The sequence below is a fragment of the Nothoprocta perdicaria genome, unplaced genomic scaffold (genome assembly GCF_003342845.1).
Source record: "Nothoprocta perdicaria isolate Ctin4 unplaced genomic scaffold, notPer1 scaffold_20, whole genome shotgun sequence".
NCBI classification, from domain to species: Eukaryota; Metazoa; Chordata; class Aves; order Tinamiformes; family Tinamidae; genus Nothoprocta; species Nothoprocta perdicaria.
Window position 1 is genome coordinate 2,096,750 of NW_020455205.1, and position 24,287 is coordinate 2,121,036.

A 24,287-nucleotide genomic window follows, 5' to 3' on the forward strand; every position below is an offset into this window, starting at 1 on the left:
GTTTGAACTCATTGTTTGTAAAACACAAAGCTGGCAATATAAGTGGCATAAGATGTCAGCTTTAAGTTCTCTAGGGGACTATTTAGACCTCTCACTAGCACCCTGGACAGAGTAAATTCCATCCTAAAATAATCCTATGRTTCATAGTTAATCCTATGGCTTCTATTAAGAAAAAGTCAGTTAATCAACATGGTTTCCTGTAAAGAAGACTCCTTTTTCGCCTCTTTAGCAAAATAGTATCTTCAAAAGACGCTGTCATCAGACACAGGTGGCTGGTGAATTGATGAAATATTCATTTATTTGGTATAAGATGTTGCAAATTCAAGAATTCAAAAGATGCAACACTTGCCCAGGTAATTTTCACAGGTGCAACTGATTCTTATGGTTAAATGTCTGGCTCGAAAGGTGAAGAAGATCTAGTCCAAATCTTATTTAATCACATACTGATTTCATTAGTTTATTCTTAACTTGCCCCTAAATGCCTCTTGTGCCTCTGCTGCAATGCTGTAATAATAGACCACATYAATGTTGTCAAGAGTTTTTCAAGAGTTTATCACGAGTTTAGTTTTTGAACTAAACTCTTGTTGAAGAACTCTTCATCTTGTTGAATAATTCTTAAGCAAATTCATCTGTCAGGGATGAACAGCGAAAACAAGTACACCGGCCAATACACAGCCCAGAATTTTATTTCTATATTTCAGTACTTCCTAGTTATTTTAATTATCGTGAGGAAGACTGAATTTCTGTTTTATATTTCACAAAGTTTCAGAAGATGCCTTTGGGAAGGAGTCTTTATTTGCAAAAACACTCTCCACCTTGAACTGTCTTCTACTTACCCCACCTCACCCACTAGAATATAAAACACGCTCCTTTCAGACGCACAGAAGCTTATGCATTTGACAGTCCTTAGCTGCAATGTCATTGTCAAAGTTAAGCCATTTGTATAAACTACTTTTCTAAGCATAACTATCTGATTGCTTGAAGGGATTGAGTTTAAAAGCAGTAAGGGGAAGAAAAAAAAAGTCATTTCCAGTAAATGAAAGACCAAAGATGAAGGACGCATTACTGTTTCAGGAAGTGCTGGCCTGCTAATGTGAGAGGTGTCCTCACAAAAAGAAAGAAATCTACATTTCTATTTTACAGTTGTTATTAATAATGACTGGTATATCAGCCTGCATCATCCTGTATCTTCTCATTAGGGAATGTGCCCTTGCTTCTGCACAACTGTCAGTTAAAGGAAGGACAGAACCCTACCCTTTATTGTAGCCTTTCTAAAAGAGCGTTTACAAGAGCAACTTCTGACTAGTTTGAAAAGAAAAAAAAAAAAAAAACACATAGATATAGATAGATAGACATGGGTAAAATGAAAGCAGTCAGACAAAAGCAAGAATTTCCAGTAGCAGAAGCTAAGGAAAGCCAATCTTCTATAACAATCTACCAACCTTTTCCAATCATAGTATCTATAGGTATGCAGCATTTTGATTAAGCTGCTTTCTTTAACAGTCTAGAAAAATAAACTCTGAAAACTGAGACATACAGAGATTAAGAGCCTCCACCTAATGAGTCAGTGGTTGAGATAGAAGACAGACACAAAATACTACTTTCAGGCCACCAAAATATTAAGAGAAATCCCAATTAAATTTTCTGCCACAATAATGAAAATAAATGTTATATACAAAAGATGATTTTGACTGATATGGCATATTGACTATATGACACATAGATGACTGAACTATTACACTATGCCAGCTTTTAAAAAGATTAAAAACTCTTCAGATGCTGTGCACAACAGTAGCTCTTARATGGGAGGTGAACTGAAGCCAGGATGGTAACAAACCTAATTAGTCCTTTGTAAGACCAAACCGTTCAGTAAAACAATGTTAATAAACTTTGCTTGGCAGRTCTATTTTTGTTATTTAGCGTGATCTGTTGAAATACCATAGGTCAAAAACGCAAATAACCAAGTGTGGTATCCCTAACTACAGTGGAGTTTTAATGTCCCTAATCCGGTTTTCTTTTGGCAGCCTAATTATTAAGAAATTGTTTTTGAAATTTTATTCCAGCATAATTATGCTTCTCTAACTATGGAACATAAACCCTTTCAACAGAATCAACTCACAGGTATGTTAGTATCACCAGCCAACATTCTAGCATTGCAAGTCACTGCTAGCTAGAAGCCACCAAACAACTCCATACATCTATAAGATTATCTCTATAGAATGAAACACACCACTTACTTTTCGCTGCTTTACCGAATCCAGTTTTACCAACCAATATGATGCCACTTTTGTTTTATGGTGTTTCCAATTATCCATAATCTGTAGTAATCACAAAATAAGATAACATAAGTATATTTAAAAAAAAAAAAAAAAAAAAAAACACAACACGAAGTCTGGTAGTAGTCTGGAATTCTTCATGTTAAGCAGCTAGAAAACAAACCAGACCTCTACAAAGAGGGCTCATTCTCAAAAAGAAATAGAAAAATATTTGAAAGTTTACATGGGGGAGTATTTCCAAATACGTACACAATCTTTCAGTCTAATCCCACCTGCTTTTCTACCTGATCCTGATAGCTGTACACTACAAAGTGGGTAGAAATTTGTCTTGACTGACACAGTTAACATTCCACAATTGAGAAACAGCAGAGTTCATTAATGCACTAATAATAATAAAAATGCAATAATAATTGTTAATCTATAAATAGTAAGGTTTTTGCTGTGTAAGAGACACTAGACATACATTGAAAACATACCATATTTTTCTATGATATCTAAATGCTCCCAGAATAGCCTGAACATAAATTTTTCACTTAATTTTATCTTTGTATTCTATCCTCATTCAAGACCTATTAACAGTTCTTCCTTACTGACAACTAATATACCATTTCCTATTTCCTTTCATGAAATACTACTTTTTAACAGGCATTTTGCAATACAGAACTGCATTTATAATCATGCTATTGCTATATTAGAAAACACCACCAGATGGAGCAGACATACACACACACACACATATATATATAGACACGCAGACCCCTACATATACACACATGTATAYGGACATACACAAACACACACGTTTCTGAAGGGAAATAAATCTAATGGGATGTTTATTCTAATTCTAAGATGAGCAACTAAGCCTGCTAGTTCTGATGCTGTCTTCTAGAACCACTGAAATGAGCCCTCRGTACAAGGCAGCTCTTTAGCACAGGTAGCAGAGATTGCTAGAGACACAATCAGCACGTTTCCAGGACTTGAAATCTCATGGGACAACAGACATTTCCAATTGGATAACGTTCTCAGATAAAGGTTGAATAGACAGTGTCCTCATGGCAACGAGTGCAGAATTCACCCGCAAGAAGGAAGCCCTGGCCTCCGCSGATGCAAGTTGCTCAGCGCGGCACGCGCTTGCAACACATACAGTCCTTTAAATGGCTTCTTCCACCAGGAAGAGAAAAGAATATCTGGTTTTTTTTTTTTTTTTCCTCTCTCTAATTTTCCAAGCAGATGTTACTTTTTTAGCAGTTAGATATCTAAAAGAGATTTATATTCTTAGCTTACTTAGAAGTTTGATCTTTCTTCACAATTAACCTGCCTGRTTGTTTCTTATGTATTTTATGAAGACCTAAGAATGTTTTCACTCTTGCTTCTTTAAGATCAGAAAATAGGCACTGCTCAAAGGTTTGGAAGTCTTTTGCATTACCCTCAGTTATGGAAGTTGAAGGACTGCAGAAACTCACAAATCAAAATGAACATTCTACTTCCCTACATTTTAGTACCTTAAATATTAAATAATAAGTGTCTAGCATGCATGTAATTTTTCTTACTGAGAGATACTTACATCTTCTATAATTAATTCCGCCTCTTCATCTGTTTTTCCTGGGAACTTCATTCTCATGTCATTRAAAATGAGAAGAGCCTCTTTTGTCAAGGCTTCTTCTTGCTCTTTTGTTTTTTGGTGCAGCAAAGACTCAGTCTAAAAACATGAAGCAGAGGTTAAGATTTCAACTGTTATTAGACCACCATTGCAAAGATGTTTTCTTAATATTTTTTTTTTCTAAATAGGATGACATAAAATATTTTTAACAGGTAAAAACATAAATATCTAGCACACTTATGATGCACTCCTACATCTCAAGTACTTTCAGAAGTGCTTATGGTTTTCAAGAAATACAAGGCGGACAGAGTTTCAAAATAAGTTTGTTTGAAAATGAATTAGATATCTATGATGCCTGACATTTAAAATAATGTTGAAATTTAAATAACATATTTTGATTTAAACTCGAGAGAAACTAGTAGCCATCATTAACYTCACTTCGGTTCCACCCTGCAACAAACTCTAAAATACACTTTCGCCTATTACTGCCATAATAATGGTTTCCCATTGTAAACAGCACTTCTAAACTTAGATATCCATATCTTTAGTGCATTTGACTTTCATCAACCTCAAAAATGGCAACTAGCTGCTTTGTCCTTGCCAAAAGTATTGATACGCTAATACTTCATCATGTAAAATTAATTTCTTCTGAGTACAGTCAAAGATATACTTTAGCAATTTTATCAGTAATATATATTATTCTTTGGCTAGAAAAATCATTATGAAGATTTCCATTTACAATACAGTTCTAAGTTATGGGTAAGTTTTATCTAATCTGTAAGTAGTTTTACTCACATTATTTTAAGAAATGTGACCTACTATCACCCAACATAATTGTTCTGTATATCAAGACCACTTCTGTGGTGAAGCATTCTCAATGAAAAAGTAAGCATAATTTCTTACTAATGGTCATTAAAGTGAGTAGTCCATTTTTAATGTCATATTGTGAGAGACTAGTTGTAATCTTTTAGTAATATATATTTGATATAGAATTAATGTGAATAGAAAAATCTATATTAGCCCTGTCTCATTAAACTCTCAGAGTACGTTTTGATAATAAAGGAGTACTTTTTAATCTTGAGATAGCTAATGTGATAAAAAAAAAAATACCTTTAGCACTCTGTGGTGAAGACAATTACTTTTCCAATCCTATTAGCTGACTTTAAAGATGGAAAATCATGTTAAGGAGGATTTCATAGGATGTGAGCTGACACAATTTTAAAAGGATCCTTTTCCATCATCTAGACAAGGCCTTACAGGCAAAACAGACAATGAGCTTCCTACTAGATAAAATGATGATTGTAGTTAGTAAATACTAAGAAGCAAGTTAATTAGTATCTCAAAGGGGTTTCTCATACTCAAACCTCACCACAATACAGAAAAAGTGCAAATGTGGGCTAAAAGTGCTAATTCCTTTGTCCTTGCCCCCTGCTTCCATTGCCAGAAGAATTACTTGCATGATGTAATGTGAAGATGAGCCACAAAAAYGTGACCTGAAACAAACCACCACTAGCACTCGAGTGCAGAGGTACAGTTTATTTGAAATAGCCGCTGAAAGTAACTACATCTTGTTTACAATGAAGACCCAGACAAAGTCTTATTAATGGCAGGAAGTGCTTTATTCTGCTACAAATTATTTACCCAAGGAGAATACACTGATTTTAAAATATTGATGCATCTTTGTTAGTGCCTTAATTTCAAAACTTTTTTTGAGGGGTAAAAAATGACTCTCTACCTTTAAGAAATTATTTAGGAGATCTGTCTTTTCAGTCACAAGAAATTCTGGCTAAGGTTTCCATTTTCATAAAATGTGGCATCTGTATGGCTGCACCAGAAAGAGATCACAGCTAGTGGTAAGTGTTTAGTGTAAAGGTCTGGAGAGTATCTGTCAAAATAGAACTGACTATAGTGCATTAGAATTTCTGATGTTGTTAAAGTTGGTGATGTATGCATCTAGTTTCAGAAAAAAAAAATAACAAATTTTGAATGCAACTGCTGTGTTAACTCACCCCTGAAGAGTTCATAGCTCCCAAAGCGGATGTCTGAGACACTCTGGCTGAACATGGGCTGCGGTTTAAGGAATGGGACCTGTTCACAGAGGCGGCCCGCTGGAGTTGCAGAGAGGCTTTGGCAGAAAGGGGACGCTGCTCAGCTGCTTGCAACTGCGTGCTCAGTATTGATATGGAGCGAGGACAACTTACAGAGCGCCTTATGGGGCCCGCGGATGACGTGGGGGATGAATGTGATGGAGCTTTTGTATTTTTAACTGAAGGTTTCCAGCTCACTCTACCTGCAAACAAATTAAATGGATGATGCAAATATTTATTTTCCTTTCGACACACATTTTTCTGCATTTTTTTAAATTCATTTTCAATAGTTTAGAAAAGATATTAAAGAATATAGAAAAAAAGAATATAGAACAAGCCAGTGTTTAACCTTGAGTTTAAAAACACTGACAGTAGCTATATTCTGATGTGAAGTATTTTATATAATTCATTACGCACCTGAGTTAATTGGAAATAAATTATAATTTAACTTACCTGATCGTTCTAAAGTTCTATGTTTATTTTCTTCAAGATCATACGATACTTTTTTCTCTTTTTTTTCATTCTGATCCTCCTTTTCAGTTTCTTCTTCTGATTCTGACACATCACTACTGCTATCACAGCTACTGTCACTATTGTAGTTCCTACGTTTTCTTAAGGTCTGTGCACTTTCTGGCATAGAAAACAAAGGCTAAAGAAAGAGAGAGAAAATGCTCTCATTTATGCTTCATTTTCCAACAAATCACAACAGATTCCTCTGCTGACAGGGAGTCCATAGGACAGCACGCAACCAGGGAAGTCACCAGTCCTATGGTGTCACTGTAGGCGTGGCTTTAAGGACTGAAAAGCTTATCGGGATGCAGGGATAGGGATCCTGTAGAGCATGCTGTCTGTACACTCCCAGGAAAACAAGTGAGCAAACTGTCTGGGTAAGAAAGGTTTCATTATCTTCCCTTCCAACCACCTAATTTTACAAGAAAAAGGGAATTTCGGTCATAAGTAATTTTGTATTTCTCTCGTAAGTGCAAACAATATTGTACTGGTAGGGCACCTTATCAGCTACAGTATCCATTTGTATAGGAGAAGACCATGTTATACAATCTCATAAATTGATCTAACTTCATCTAAAAACTAGTTAAGAGAAATTTCACAGCTTGTGCTCACTACATTATTAAGTGCTTATAGTCTTCAGCTTAGAAATGGTTTGTGTTAAGCTCGAATGTTAAGCTTGAATTAAGTGATCTTATTTTCAAAAACCAAAAAAGCTTCAAGGAGAAGAATTCCTGCAGAATGTGGGTGGAATGTGTTTCCAGAGTTCTTTGCTCTCAACAAATCTGTCACTGTTAAAGCACCGCCTCACAAAATCCCTATATTTGTAATGTTTGTGCAAAATCTATCTTAATACCTGTTTGGATGTGTGCATCTCTTTCTAGAATGCACATCTGTAAAAAGATACAGCTCTGTTGACTCCTGTTCATGTACACAGCACCACTGCCAGCTCAGACCAAGTGCCAGCATTCATTTTGGAAGGATATTGCCATGTTCCTAGGTCACAGATCATGTTCTCAGAAACATATAAAAGTTTCAATAGCATCTATGTCTTCAAATCAGTAACAAATCAGTCAGGTCTCRTGAACCTGAGTGTTGGCTTTTCCTAACAGATTTGACCCAAAAGGTTTGCAAAATGTAGAAAACATGCTACTGTGTGACCAAACCTAAATTATTTATCTTACTGTCTTGCAGAGATAAGTAGTGTGCTTAAAATGAAGACCTGTGTGAAGGACATGCATAACCAGTGCAGTAATTAAGCTAATGTAATATACATTCACATAAATTCTGATTCTAGATATAAAATAGGTTTCAACCCTTTCAAGCAACCCTTTATGCAACCCTTTTAGCCATTAAGCAAATTGCAGAGACATCACAATCACTGAGCTTCTATAGTGTCTTTTATCACATCACATCCAAACCCTTTAGAGGCAATAATCAATTTAAACCTCACACTGAAATCAAATAATCTCTTGCACAACAGTTGCTACCATGCACAAAAATACTTTAGAATCTCAAACCCAGTTGGAAAGGGGGTTTGGCTGCACAAAAGGTACTTCCTCACACTTCCTTCCAATCCTTCTCATCAAACTTCCTCCCAAAATGGCTAATGGAAGTCTGAGGAAGAAAACTTCTGCCAGGATCAGCTAGCTAAACTTCCCACTTAAAATGATGAAGACTGTACTTCTTCATAGGAGCGTAAATATTGAGTATTTAAAACAGTCACATACCTTAGGTCCTCGCTGTCTCRTGGGTTTTCCCATTAGTTTTTCATCATCTATTTCACACTGCTCCAGAAGATCCAAAATATCCTCTTCCTAGAAATGCAAATGTCACAATGATTAATTCAAAGTAGGACATATTCTACCCTTCAAAGGTCAAGTGGCAACTTGTAAGAACTGGACATAATTCCAATTATTAATTCCTGAAATAAGATTATGAATGCCTCTACAGGAGGATGTCGTATTTCCTTTGATACATGCATCTTTTTACAATCAGCACGATATTGAAAGATTAGCTGAAGCCTCAAGATCTACTAAAGAGAAAAATCTGAACAAAGAGCCATCCAGCCTGTAAAAATGCCAGATGACGCCAACAAGAAAGATAGGAAATAATTTCTCAGATTTCAAATTAAATCTCATTAGGTGGTTATTTTAAATACAGCTCTTTTTCCTATTATTTATCTTTGATGCCTTTGATGAATATGGTTTTATGACACCTCTTGTTCCAATCCATACAAGTGGATAAACAACTGGTGGACATTACTGGGCAAAGGAGGAAGCAATTACCAACCCCTAAGCAGTTTCTGACAACTTTTGGCTTGGGCAGGGATAAGGCTCAGGACCAGGAAAACAGAAAAGCAGCTTCAAGGCATCTAGCCTGCCTGGATCCACTGCAGTTAAACAAAAATTCAAAACACGGTCCACAAGCTGCACAAAGGATAGCAATAAAAYGATAGAAATATTATCAAATACAATTTATTAGTCATCACAGGATTACAGTGAAACTAATCCACAAGGCCATGCTATAATTCCAAGGTGAGTAACCCCAAAGCCAGTATTTCTGCACTTAGTACCTTCATTCTTTTCAGAGGGTTATTCATTTCCCGCTGAAGTGAAGCTGCTCTCCCAGCCAGGAATGTCTGGAAAGCAGTGGCTAACAAACTCTCATACTTTTCAAGTAAACTCTTATCATCAGGAGGATAAATTCGCCTACAATTGGAAACAAACTAAATTGAGTTGAAGTAAAACAGAGAAGCTGAGCTACTTACCACACTGGTAACACAAAAGTCCTCAGTTAATTTACAGAGTTTTCCATGATGCATTACAGTCTTTTCCATGATACACATTTATCTTATCTCTAATTACTATAAAACACATTCTCTGAACAATGCTCATTCATTAGATTTTAACTCTGAACACACATATTTAAACCAGCAACTGTCCATTCCAAAGTAAAGGAAAACACAATGCAAATTGTTCTGGAGAAATATCAAAACTGAATTTTGCGATACTCTGAAATTTCTACAGCAGGTCTGAATGATGCATAAAATATTAGTAAAAAAGTATATTTAAYACTCATTAGCATAAAACAAGTTTGTTTTAGTAATAAAAAGACACAAAAATTTGACCAGTTGATTTGATTTAAACATAACAAATTACATAACATAATTTAAAGACTGAATATGCACTGTACTTCTATGCTAAATCTCCTAACATAACAGGCAGGAGAAAAGAGTTACTGTAAATTTWAAAAAAAAAAAAAGTGTSGTTCATGRATGTAGAGGGTGACTCTGATTCTCCATTACAGTGTCTATGTCATTAGTCTCTAAAATTGCAAGGAAATTATGACAATCTGAAAAACAGGCCTTAGATTTACTCATGCCTGCACCCTGCAAGGTCTAAGAACTGGTTTTTATATCGACTGTCATGATGTGGCTTGATGTTTTTGTTCACTTTTTGCGAACATGAATAAAGTTCTCTCCCCTTCTTTCACACAAAAGTAAATAAATAAATAAATAAATAGAAATATTTTGTGTTTCTCTTGATTTAGATTTATCTAAAATCTTAACAGGATTTGGGCTCCCTTTCAACCTGGATCAGAATTAGCTCTTCCAAATGGAATCTGTTAATAAGTTAAATTTCAACATAACTGAAAAAACAAAGTCTATTAAAACATCATTACATCTTCTTACTAAGTAATATGAAAACATCTGCTACATTGTTGGGTTCTCTCTTTTTTTTTTTTTATGTACTCATTCAACTCCACCTATGTCAAAAAAGGATATAATTAAAACTGAGACTGTTATAAAGAAGTGTTCATAAAAGTGTTCACAAAGTGTTTACAAAAATGAGTTTTTCTCTCAGAAACAGACATACATTTCAGTGAAATGCTTTTTGAGAACTTTATTGGGAAGTATGGAACATTTGTTCAAAAAAGCAGAGATGGAGAACAGTAAAAGCATTCTGACTAATTCAGAATAAAGGATGCGAACCCAGACCTCCTACATGCCAGATGAAGGATACAGTGATTGGGCTAATGTTCCCCATCAGCTTTGCCCGCTGTTCCCTCCTTGCTTCAGCAAGTRTTCACGGGCCTTGCTTTCACTTTGCATTGAAGCAAATCACAAGAAAAATAAAAACAATTAGGAAGAGATCAGAAAATAAAATTCTTGTTTTCTGGCCAACTCCAAACACAATCCATGACTTCAAGTTGACTTCTGAATGTATTTTACCACTGAATCTGACAGTGCTTAGGTTTAAATCTATCTAGGTCCAAAATGAAAGTGCAGTAATACGAATAAGGTATTTCAAATGTCACACTTTCAAAACTGATGGAAGAGACAAAAGATTTTCTAACTTTTAGTCAATATTAAACTTGACATTCAGATGTCACAGTCCCAAAAATTCCCATCCCAAATTGGTCCTCTGTGGAAAAGAAACATCAAAAATGAGTCTAAGTCTGGTTCAYAGTGAGAGCTCTGGGTATGCTGATTGTGAAAACTCACATCTTGCAAGTGTGCTGCACAAATACTAGAGTGACTAATGCCATATACATTCCTAAGCGCCTACGGAAATTTTGAATGAGGAAAAAAGGAGTTACTACTTGGTGTACTAGAAGTAGTAAATACTTCTATTCACTAGAAATGCTTGCAAGTTTCTGGCAGAGAATTACCAACTACCCACAAATACTGGCTTCCATTATTCCTTAYTAAAGCCATGAGTACTTCCTACTACTAGTAGCAGTAATGCAATACAATTACCTGTAGTTCCCCATGTGCCTATTTTCATGCTCCTCTTTGGAAATCTGTTTACGTACTTGTGCAAGTCTTTCTTTCTAGAAATCAAGAAAATGAGATAATTAAAACTAACAGCAGAAACCACAAGCAGGAAAGAAACAGTAGAATTAGTWTCCTTTATACCAGTTCTTCTTTTCTCCTTTCTAGTGTGTGGCGCTGCTTTTCCCAGTCCGAGGAACCCGGCAACAGCCTTTTCATAGAGCCTTGACCGTACAGCCTTTTTTGAGCTTCAGCTTTCTGTTGGGCTAAGTTTTTCCTTTTATCACTGGTCCTGAAACATGGATGATATTAAGAGGTAACACAACCCTAAGAGAGGTATTTTTTAACTCRAGTTACAAAAAGCTTCTATACACAGCAGAATGCTACAGTTCAAGACCTTTTATAACCATTAATGCAATATTTATAATAYTGCAAAATACATTCAGCACATTCATTTCCATAGAACTCCAAGCACAGCATGTTTTGATAGCATCCTAACAGTAGTTCAGGAGAACTCAAGATTTATTCTACTATCAAGCATGTTAAACTGTCACAACTGGGACACAAAAATRCACATGGTTTCTGTGAAGTGCAAGGCTATCAGCTATATGTGGTTTATGATATACAAATTAAAACACTAACACTTATTAAGAAAATCAATTTTTCTATCAACTTTTATGGCTACAATATCTTTACATTTTAAGGTGTATTATAATGACTCTATAATTGCATGTACAAATATGACTGAAACTATATTCTCCAACATTTTCTCCAACATATTCCAAATCTACGTCAGCAATGAAGGTCCACGGCTTTTGACTGTGAGCAACTATTGCCAAAGCRTGTGGGCACACGGCCATTCCATCACTCGTATCCCCACCTTGAGACCTGTTTGAAAATTCATTGAAACATGTATGAAAGTGACTTTTGTCACTTCATATTTGGCAGGCATATGAACAAATAGTAAAATTACATTTGGGTCAACGTACCCAAATGTTAGTCAAAACTAACATTAACATTCTGAAAATACTAATGTGGAAACAAGGTCGCTATTTTCTGCTCTTCCAATTCGAGTGCCAAACCCTCCTCCTGCATTCAAACCAACAGAAAAAGAAACAGAGGGAAGATCAAAGAATTGGTTTACCGTATGTTGAGAAGCTTTAATGCATTTAGCAGAACACCTTTCTTTACATCATAGTCTATTTTTTGATCAGTTCCAAAGCTTGGGGCACGATTAATCTGGAAAAAAAAAAATACAGAACACCCAAGAATTTCTAATTTTATAGATACATACTGTTACGGGCTTGGACAGCCCTTTCTTTCAAAAACAGCAGAGTTAAGGGGAAGATATGTTGAGATGTTCATCTCATATTTTGTCTTGTCTTAAAATAGAGAAAATCAAAAATCACAAGTACTAGCATCTGGGAGACATACTAGACATAAACCTACAACAAGCATGGTTTAATTATTGGCACTGTAAACCCAGCCTAATTTTCCCTTGGTGGCTGCTGCCAGGAAGTTTACCATGCAACACGTTGTTAGACAAATTAGAACAGACTATTTGTCATGCTACAAGAAGGAAGGAAGGAAATTGTTCCCTAGTTTTCTTTACCAGTCTGAAAGCAATGTAGAATATGGTTCTTCTCTGAAAAGCAATAACTATGTAAGAAYAGAAAGTTCTAATCCAAGGTAAAATACATTTAAACCACTATGCAGATATGCTTGACAGCAACACCCAGAAGCCTAAGTTGTTAAATTGCCAAGTCTTAGCAACAAGAAAAGCTTATGAACTAAGTAAAAGTCAATGTTTATTATTTGAAATGTTTTTAATATTTTGCGCGCACACACACACACACACACACACACACATTTACAGAGCACAGATGCATGCAACTGGAGGCCCTACAACAGTGTACACTGTCAGGTTCATTCTAGGTATTTCTTAGACATGCAACAATTTTCAGTAAGTTCTTGGGCATAAATTGATAAATAAAATCATTATAAAATAATATATGCTACTTATATAAGCACATGTGGGAATCAACACTACGAAAAGTATCAGGTAATTCGAATAACTGATTCTCTCGTATAAAGTAAAGTTTGGCAAGAAAACAGTCTTGCATTTCTGAGCTAAGAAAATCAAAGTGAGGTGTGCTGACTGGGCTTATTAAGCAGAAAGTGCAAGGGATGAGGGGGTTAGAAAATTGCACGCAGGCACATGAAATGCTGTTAGGAAAGCAAAGGCTGTTATGAGCCATCATACAGCCACCACTCCCCTAAGGTTTCTCTCACTACCATTTTCATGCACTCACTGAAGAGGCTGAAAAGCTAATGCTTTTACAGTAAAAAATGCCCTATCTGTGGTACTTAACTGAAGCAGTGCAAACTGAAGGAGCTAAGGCTCCCATCCACAGCTAGATTTGCAAAGAAATCTAATTTGACAAAACTCTAACACGTAACACTTATGGATACTCTGAACACACAAAATAACCTCTAAAATGAAATTTTCCAACTGTAACTCACATTTTCAAAGCCATAAGAAAGATTTCAGCCTAGCATTTCACCTCTTTGCCAAAACGGTCTGAGTATATTCTCATTTGCTACTGCTGCAGCCTATTATCATGGAGTTGGAAAGAAATATTTTAYAGTCACAATGCTGTAACACATATATACTTTCAAATATAAAGAGATTAAATGAATGGCTTTATAAAACCAAAATCATCTGAATAAAATATTACATGCTTTCAAAGGCAGGGATTTAATCTCCGTTCAATCTGTAGCACAGCCTGCATATTTTGAAAGGCATCTCATCCTTTAATAAAGCAATGGAGCTTTCTGCTAACAATAGAAGTTAAAACTCCAAAGCAAATGATAAGCCATAAATAAATCCTATTATGCAGGATGCTGTTAATGTCTATCATCTAGCAGATCTTTGATTAGAGACAATCATGAAGTTCATTCTAGCCATTCGTTTATAATTCTCACCAATTGTGAATGCTGCCCACCTTTTTCTTCACCAGAGCAGAAGGTTGTATTTCCAGGGCATCTCATACTAACACAAATGCAAACTGTCCTACCGCACCTACATTATCTTGGCACTCAAACTCACGGGTTCASCAGCTCAGGAAGCTGATCCTGATGATCTAGCTGATCCAAATGGAAACTAAACACAAAAATTGTTTTTCACCAAGGCCTTCCCAAGGAAATGGGAAGGGAACACGTTTTCACGTTGAATATTAGGAGAGCAAAGATCCTGGAGACTGTACAAGATCAGGCTGGGCAGCTACAGCTCTGCATCCCAGAGGTGCAGTTTAACACTTTACCTAACCTGGTGTGATTGAAGGCTGCCATTACCCTTCTCTCAGGCTTGCCTTTGCATCCCTTCTCTCCTTGCAAGTGGTTGTGAAGAATTTCAGCAAGTTGATTGAGGGGAAAACTATATTTTCTTGGGAAGGAAAATTAGCTTTTCATTGAAACAACCACGCAGAATATTTCATCCAATAGAGACTTCACTGCCAGACAGATAAAAGTGAAAAGACCAGCTCTTTAGCCAAGAGCCTACAGTAACACCATATTACATGACAGTAACACCATATTACATGCAACAAACTGCACTCTTTTTTTCTCTCTCCATGCACTTAAAACGTTAAGATGACAAGGAGTTAGCACAAAAAGCCAATCTGGAGTCAGTTGAAGGGTGCAGACTGAGTGGATTCACTGCTAATGCTTGCAAGAGCAAAGAAAACACACACGCAAGTGAGAGGGGAGAGAGCCATGAGACTGCAAGGAAGACAGAGCTGAGAATCCCTCTCCCTGCAAGAGAGGGAGAGGCCGCCTGGGCACAAGACTCACAAAAGCAGCAGCTTTCTTTGTTACAAGTAAATAAAAGAAAACAAAATAGAGCCAAAGAAGCAGTTGCATCAATTGCTCTTCCTAAAGGAAAGTGGAAAGGTTCTAAATACGGCTAATCTATTGGGCCAAAACATAAGTTCTTTTTGTTGTTGTTTTAATATATATCCATCACATAATTGACCTTGCTGAGGGCCACGTGAGGCCTGAGCTCTCTGTGCTCCCCTACCCGAGCAGGAATGCCTAAACTTTGCTCCTGTGGTAGTGCTGCCTCACTCACTGCTGTGAAACCCGTTTGGGACAGGTCAGTAAAAGGGACAATCTCTGCTGCAAACCTACCAAGAATGTAAAATGCTCATTTTCAAACTATTTTGCAATAAGCACTAGAAGAGATGTGGAAATTTTAATTGAATTAATATTTGAAGAACATATGTTTATATAAAGATATATTTCAGTTTTTGTTGTGTTTTAACAGACTTTTGAGTTGAAAAAAGATGGAAGTTTCTCAAGCTTAGTATTTATTTAGAGTTCAAAATTTCCTGTTAGTCATTAATGCTTTTCAGTTTCTGTGATTCTCCAGGAATGTGTGGTTAACAATTATACTTTACTCARTAAGAGTAAAGTATTCTTAATATTACTTCTCGTTCCATACTCATTTGAACTTCATATGACAGAGGGAGACACTGATCTGCCCTTATTCTCCAGGGATTAAGAGTCCCCACACTGTTTGCCCCAATAAAGACTGCTGGCAGGTGCTTCTGTAAGAAAACAAAAAAATGTTTCTTTGCTTTTTAAATAAGCTGAATCATTGACTTACAAAAATTGGTATCTCTATTTTGAAATATAAAATAAAATTGAATACTGAGTTTCTGCTGCTTTTAGAGCACATGAAACATCATGGCTTCCTAGATATTCATTTAACAGATACCTCTTACACTGTCAGTCCAAGAGCTCCTTCTGATTTTATGAAGTGATGAACACTTCCCTCAAACAGATTGCTTTTAAATCCTCTTAACTTCCGTGACTGTTGAGAGCAATCTGAATATTGCAGAAGATTGTCAGGACCTGACAAAAGGACTCAAAAAACAAAAAACTCTGTCAAATGCTTGAATATAATTCATGCAAAAAGCTGGTATGATGGTCCTGACAGATTTTTAAGATTTCTAAGTTGCATTTGTAGCTATCAATATATTTCTAATTATATAGCAGTATTAATCCTCCTTTACAAAACATAACTGAGTTCAGATATACAGCTCAGAACTTGAAGGAAATATTCATGATTTCCTTTCGAAGTGGGGTGTTAGTGTTTGGKTTTTTTTTTTTTTCAAAAAAAAATGAAGACAGATGTCTGAGCAAGTCAGCACTCTTCCACATATGTATTTTTTTTCCGCCTGCAAAAGTGCCATTAGTCAAGTCAAAGGAGATGGGTTGAATCCTACYATTTTAGAGAGAAAAGTGTTAGGAAGAAATTCACAAGTAGGCACATTCTCAAGAATATTTATAAGGCCCAGAGTGATGACAACAGTATTTGTGCTCCATTTCCTCAATATTGCATATCTAAATACCACTTGTAAAGTTTAGCACTGTAGTATTTATCATTTAGTCTGTCTTCATCCAATCTCATAATACATTTTTTATCTGTTCTCAGGGATACAAATGAGAAGATAATTAGAAAGAATCAGTCAAGTACTTTACCTCCTGGAAAACATATTCAACAGATTCAGGAAACTTAGATTCCAGCTCTACCAGCTGACTGYACAACCTTGCTTCCCTTTTTTCTGTACTAAAGCTATCATTTCTTTGCYATGGTTACAGCAGTATCTGACAAAATAATACTTCAGGTTTCATAAATAAAATCTAATAATAAAACAAAATAACAACAACTATGCCCAAAACATTGTTTATATTCTTGGTTCTATCTTTTCTTTTTTTTTAAAAAAAACTGTCTTCACCTGGTATTGTCATCTTCAGAAAATTCTGCTCTGGGTCTTCTGTTATTGTTGATATCTTGAAGATGAGGGAAATGCATCAAATTTCAGGGTTCACACTGTGCAAAAAACAGGGGAGATAACTGGGGGTAGGGAGGCTAGAATAGGTCAGTGCCATCTCAACAACCCCTGCCAGCAGAGCAATGAAAGAGTGTCTGTGACGCACCTTGCGGCACACAAGATGCGACTCCTCTGGAAACAGGGCTTGCTGCTTTGCAGCTCTCTGTCACAAGGCAGAATTTGTTGCAGGGCACCCAGCTATTGAACTGGTAAGATCACAACAGATTGACTGAACACAATAGTAAGTACGTAAAAACACCACTTAACATTTCAAGCCCCAGGAACAATAGCCACACCTCACAGTAAAGCTCAAGTAAGTTTTACTTGCATCAAAACCACAGAGGCATGACAAACTTGGCTGCCCACAGTGCCAGGCCAGTAACTTTTCAGATGAGGAACTCACCTTAACTTCTCCTAATGAAGTTCAAGCGTTTTTGCCCTTGCCAAGTAGCCTGTTGCCTCTTTACTTGGCATTGCCATCCGACTCCATCTTCAGTCTAAGCCCACTTTCAAGTGGCAGTTGGATCCCTCCAAAGTCCTCCCATCTCCAAGCCAAACTCCCTCAGCTTTCCGTCATGCATCGTGTACTCTCAGTCTCTGAGGGTTAGTGGCTTTCTGCCAAATTCACTATAGCTTGTCAGCCTTTCTATCTTATTTTGGGTGATAAAGCTGGCAACAGGGTTCCAGAAATGGCCTCATGGCTGTCAAGCAGATCACTGTCCCCAACCTGTGATGAAGACTAAGACCACCCAGCCTGCGCTGAGTCTTCATCACTGCAAGTGCATGTGGACAATTGATTTTCAATTATTATAAGCACTAACACTTATAAGATAGAGGTGGCTTAATCTGGTTTATTTTGCTGAAGGTTGTGAATGTTGCTGATAGAGTTGTAATACAGGATGCCAAACAAGATTATATTTATGCAATGGCTTATGACAGGAATAATTCAAATGCCAATGAAATGCAGCAAGATACAGTATTTCCACTTGGTTCTAGCCTTAAGTAGTACAAGTGTAATAGTAGCAATATTGTACTAAGGTAGTACGCYACAAATATAATAACTCAATGTCTGTACAGATATGTACATATCTGCCTTTTGATATCTGCATGTCATTTTTCCCACACAGTGAGTTAATACTAAAAATATGGACAGAGTGCCTTGCTTTGTGAACTGTGATCATGGGTATGAACTCCTACAGCATTCTGAGGAGAGACACTATCCTTAAGAAAGTTGTTTTTCCTAAAACCTCCCTTAAGAGTCAAGTGATGTCTTTTTTTTCCATGTAATACAGCTACTCCTACTCCTATTTGCACACAAGTAGTATGATTACTCACCACTCTAAGATATCAGCACTGTAAAGCAATCATGACTGCACAGCAGTGATACTGTCATAATAGATATTAATCATAATTAGTCACCAAAGCATTACTTGTATCTGTCTAGCCATTTTTAAGGAATTCAATGACCTGAGAGCAATGGTGTACCCTTGGCTGCCTTGTGTTACTGAAACATTAGTACTTCTATGAGGAAACCCCATCTTGAAGTCTGTTGACAAAAAACAGGATTGTAGAGGGGCCCCTAAAGCTACAACAGATGATGATTGCTATCAAGGTCTAAATACAAATCACTGAGACCAATCACAGATCAGTGCAGAAATGGGCAAAATTGCTTTTAGGGATTAAGAGAATAATGATAAAGAGAACACAGAGCAGTAAATATAAAACACATCATCTACAGTAAAACTTAAGAGACAATGCACAATTGTTAATAGGTGGAGAAAAAGCCAGCCAGTAGACAGTCCTAACAAGGGAGCAAGTAAACTTGTGCTAGCAAATGTAGAAGAACAATCTTAAGTGAACCTAAGAGCAGAGGGCAAAATCCTCACCAACACTGCATTCCCCGCAGCGAGGGGACTGCACGCTGATCACTTGCCACACACTCCCACTCGCCTCCAGCAAGGGCCAGCCCCCTGCTCCCCCTTGCCAGGCTGTGGCTACCCCAGGACACAGGATGGGCAAGCAGGACCCTAGGAGAAGTGACAGGTACCAAAGAGCTTGTGCACGTGACTTGACTACTTTATCTGAAGGAATTAGCACTAACTGCATTCCTTGTATTATAGGAGTTACCATTGTAACTCAAAAATAATTTTGATTTTTTTAGTACTTTAATTATATAAAATAATAAATTTGCAGCCTTTTCTCACTCACAGAAATCACAAGGAAGAGTGATTTGGTACCTGAACTTGTGGCTTGGTGAATCCAGCTCCCAGAAACAGGCAGCTTGAGCTTAGTYTAGCAGGAGGGAGAACAATGACTAAGTTATTAAAAGGTGACCCTTTTCAAGGACTTTGTGATCTCACAAGTTGAGTAAGACCAGTGGTAAACCCAGAATTGGATCGCTGACTGATTTCACTATTTACGTGCAATAGGCTACTTTGGAAGTTTGGGTCGAAAACAGTAAAAAACAGATTTGCTGGGTACCAAAGGCAGATCTGCGTACTAATTGCTGCTCAAGAGGGATCAAGGTTGCCGGGACAGCACAGGCACTTGTCACCACACTTGGTGCCACAAGATGGCAATCGCGCCTTTCCCAGCGCCCGTGCCTTGCTAGAAGGTTCCGGAAGTTCCCTGGCATCAAGGAGCAGGAAAGCTACACTGCAAACCCAGGAATACAAAAAAGGCATCTCAGGAAGTGACAGCCATTAGAACTCTGCACAATTTATTTCTTACTATATTTGATCAAGCTTATTTTTGTAGCAGAGAAGCTCCATGTGCTCTGGAACTGTAAAGCCAGATTTATTATCCTAATCCAGGGCTGGCAGAATTCCCGCGGCACAGAGCAGCGTGGGAGAGGGAACGATGTGCTCCTCTGATGGGCTCTGCCACCAGGGAACAGGGTGGCACGGGAAGCTGGGGAAGGAGCCAGAACTGTGTCAGGAGAAATCTATATATGCACACATATTTTTATATATCTTTCAGATGTGGACATACTCATGTACACACACATTCAGATCTACAGTGTGCATGTGCAGACGTGTGTGCATATAGCATGTTTGTTCCAAGAGAGCTGCAAAAAGCCAAACAAGCACAGTAAAAACATTTATGCATGAGTGTAAAAACTGATTTATAAAGTTTCAAAGTTGGAATTTTCTATTAATTTAGTTCAATATGTGTGGCAAATTTAGTTCAAAGTATTGCTGAAAGCAGATGAGAAAATCAAAAAACAACAAACTACAAAACTCCAAGGTTAAAGTAACATCCTTCCCCCACCYGAAGCAGGCAGCAGCATTTATTACATTGTTAGCACATCGCTCCCACACAAACATGTCAACTGGGGGCAGTACTTTTCTAGTCTGAGACCCGGCATCACAAACGGTGAACTATAAATGCTAACTTTGCTGCATTACATGTAAACAGCTGAGAAGACAGAGGGATGTTCTTCACAAGGAATTTATCACACTCTTCCCTGATAATCCTTCACTGACACTTCAAGTTGGACTTTGATCACATTCCTGCAAATGMCAAAATACCATCTTGACATCATTTGCCACAAGGCCAGATGAAATGTGCAGACAGAGCAACCTCAGTCTGTACTTATGCAACTACAGAGACCTACGTGCAAGCTAAAGCTACCCTATAGATATTAATCTGAAAGCTAAATCAAAAAGATGGCAGGCTTTGCTTGACGAAAAGAGGAAATAGAGATGTAGTTTTAAATCCAGTGACATTAAAATAGACATCACTTTTGTAAAGTGCAGATTAAGTTCATGCCACGTGGTGCTTTTGGCTAGCACATAAAAGCTAGCAAATATGCTTAAGTCTGCATGGCAGACAGTGAAGAATTTGCATTTTCCTAATTAAAATTACACCGAATCCCTGAGGAAAAAAAAAAAAAAAAAAGCAGGACAAAACAACTGTTGTCAATATCAATGGCCACAAACAAGGCTATAATGCAGTAAATTTGTGTACATCTTGTTGAATAGGAGCCAAAACATATTCATGATTTATTGTCTGGTCAGACTTTTAATATATTTTGCTTTTTATTTCAGCTGTATAGAGTACCAACCTGGCAAGAAAATAAGATGATCTTTAAAAAAAAAAAAAAGTGAACTCCATCTATATATTAAATAGTGCAACTGAAGAGAAATAGAATACACACCTCAAACATTCCTCATGGAAAAGATGTACAAGAACCATCTACATTCCACAGACATACAAGTCATTGTACGTACATTTCCTTCCATCCATTCATGCTGATTTTTTGACAGCACATACACTTASTTTCCCATTTATATGTTGGGTTTTTTTTAAAGACAGAGAACATACATTTAAAATATGAAATAAAGACCATAAATTCATGAAAGAATATACAGAACCATACTAAAGGAGTAAGTTTATCAGGTATTGGATTTCTGTAAAACAAGGTTCTTTCAGAGATAAAACATCCAGAACACTCGGATCAACTTCACATTTGCCCATGTGAAATGCTGCATCCTTCCAGGAAAACAACTACCTTGACCCTCATCTCAAAATTCACCACGAGACATATTTTCAATATGGATGCTGAAGAAAGTGCCACCTATGCACCCAATAACAATCTTCTGCAAGGCACATATTTTCTTTAGCAGTTTTCTAACRTAGATATCGATTCAGCTAAAGCCTGTTGAGTTTCACTTGAACATCTTACTTTACATTCTTTCCAAGAGGTTTACCTCCAAGAGCCATGGCTTTAGTTTTCTGTCCAGCAGAATATCAAATCCTAGGACTTCAAAGCAGACACTGTCACTTCCTGGGGCTTGTCCTGGCCTGCACATGCGATAAGCATGAAGAACATGCGGCTCTGCAACTATGAGAGTCTTCACTACCAACTCCTGTGCGGATTGTTTAGAAAAAAAAWATCAGAAGAGACAACAGCAGAATATATCAAAATAACTCTAATACTTCAACTAAAGGCCCTCCCCTAACCAAATAAGTGGTTTATAATAAATAATATATAAAAATATAATAACCTGATGTATAACAAATAGATGTATTTTGCAATACGATGTAATTAGCTATGTAACATATAGTTATTTTCAGAGATAAAATTCACTTTAGGCCATAGAAAAGTCTCTACTAATTTAAACAAAACCATTCCTTTCTATATTATGACTTATGTGAATAACTGTTTAAAAGGCCTTTTTTGTCTCATATAGAAATAGTTTAATAAYTTGACTTAAAAATCAAACTCCAAATAGTGATTTACATTTTTAAAAGGATTTTTAGAAATATCATCCTCATCTTTTATACTATGTCCTTTGTGGTATACATTGCTAAGAATTTTAGACTAACAAAGTTCCAAGAATTTTAGGTTAACGATGTTCCAAGAATTTTGCTGGGTTCAAAGCAAAGTGGATGCCAGAGGCTATTAATTTTCTAAACATAAACACAATATAAAGGAACATGTAATTGTTTTTATCTTACTGAAATATCATTCCAGAATTTGGAGACATCAAGGTTATTTGTTTCTAGAAACTCAGTAAACCATTTTATGGATCGTTTACTTCCTTTGTCTTCTGTTTCATCCCGTTCAAAGYGTTCATTATGCTTATTGACAGAGTAATTAGTCAGATGCATATACAATTGGCTCTAAAAGCAGGGAGAAAAGATGTAAAAAAGTAAAAAACAAAACAAACTTTATATATAGTTCTAAAATAGTCAAAATAAAGCAAACTATGACTGGCTCAAAGAAGAGCAGAGGTTTTGCAATGTGTGGAAGCACACACACATTTCAGATCAATAATGAATTAGTCAAACAGTTCCCCTTTCTCAAAAGTATTATGTGAGGATTTAGGATTTCTGCTTCTTGGAGATCAAATACACTAAATGCTCTAGCCCTGATATAACAAAACCTGYGCTCATACTTGAGCCACTTATAGTTAATAGAACCCTACTCGACATCTGGTTAAGCATTATAATACATCTGTTATTTTTAACACATCTATACATAAAGAACAAAAACTGGAAGAGTAATTACCATTACTTACAAAGAGTTATATTCCACAGSAAGCAAAATGAAGATCATATTTTAGAGGGCTACTTTAAAAATGTCAAAAAACTCTAGTATCCATTTCATAGAAATCCCCACTTTCAGTTTGGCCTAGAGTTTGAAAAATGCTCCCATGAGAGTGAGACTTTAAAATATCTTTTACATATAAATTTGTCCACCACGTTGGTATCTGATAGAATTGCCCATTTTTGAATGGCCGTACATTAGAGGGAGTTAAACATTACATAAAGGACTGTGTGATATGGCTTCTTTATAGAACAAAATGTAAGCTGCAACTGATTCATGTTATCAGCTGCATTTTAGCTCATCTTGTATATTACACACAACAGATGTACAGGGCCTTTGCAAGGCCAATATATTTAAGTGCACTTATCTTCCACTGCAAGTATTAATTCAGCTTTCCCCCTATCCTAGCACAATGACTCTCCTTATCTCAGTGACAGCTATTTGCCATATTTCATTCCTCGCTTCAGCACTAATTGATGCAACCATAAGCTTTCTGTTTCCATTCCTCTTAGATAAGACAGCCAAAAGATACCACTAGCCTTCTGCTGGCGTTGATCTCACTGCACTTATGCTTAAAAAAAATCATATTAACAGAACTAAACAACTTAATTACAGGGTAGTTAACAATATTTGTATTAACATTACAATTAGTAAACTTCTTCCATGGCTTCTGATTACTATTTTGAGAACCATCCTAGAAGTTATTGTTTTTGAGTAGTTACAAATGTCATCTTTCTGTAAAACTCAAGTCATCTCAAGCAGAGGTAACTATTTTTCAAACTGTTAAAAAAAAAAGCATTTTTATTTAGTTAGTTTTTTAAACACCTGAACTAATTTTTAGTCCAAACTTATGTGAAACAAAACCAGCATGGAAAAGTGTCATCTAACAAATGTCATTGCTGTTAAGCCAAGTTATTTTCTATTATAGATGAATTACCACATGAATGCAAGAACAGGAAAAAAAAAGAAAAAAAAAGAAAAAAAAAATCTGCCAGGTCTGTTGTCCTATTTATCCACTCAGAGCACGTTTCAGTGCTTATAATACTGCTGGAACTAACAATAAAACCAGGAAAGCAACTTTGATAAAC

The 24,287-nt window shown here is 36.5% G+C and overlaps 1 protein-coding gene across 2 annotated transcripts in view; it reads right to left on the reverse strand.

The window, feature by feature from the left end:
• Positions 1-24,287, reverse strand: part of TTLL7 (tubulin tyrosine ligase like 7) — a 56,133-nt gene that overhangs the window by 10,070 nt on the left and 21,776 nt on the right. For both annotated transcript variants that reach the window (XM_026038058.1, XM_026038059.1), the window contains exons 8-18: positions 22,608-22,772; positions 21,857-22,015; positions 12,392-12,486; positions 11,392-11,539; positions 11,233-11,306; positions 9,046-9,181; positions 8,201-8,287; positions 6,417-6,612; positions 5,886-6,166; positions 3,841-3,975; positions 2,238-2,318 (exon numbers count right to left, since the gene is read on the reverse strand). In XM_026038058.1, the coding sequence (XP_025893843.1) occupies positions 2,238-2,318; positions 3,841-3,975; positions 5,886-6,166; positions 6,417-6,612; positions 8,201-8,287; positions 9,046-9,181; positions 11,233-11,306; positions 11,392-11,539; positions 12,392-12,486; positions 21,857-22,015; positions 22,608-22,772 (1,557 nt within the window). The remainder of the gene's footprint in view (positions 1-2,237; positions 2,319-3,840; positions 3,976-5,885; positions 6,167-6,416; positions 6,613-8,200; positions 8,288-9,045; positions 9,182-11,232; positions 11,307-11,391; positions 11,540-12,391; positions 12,487-21,856; positions 22,016-22,607; positions 22,773-24,287) is intronic.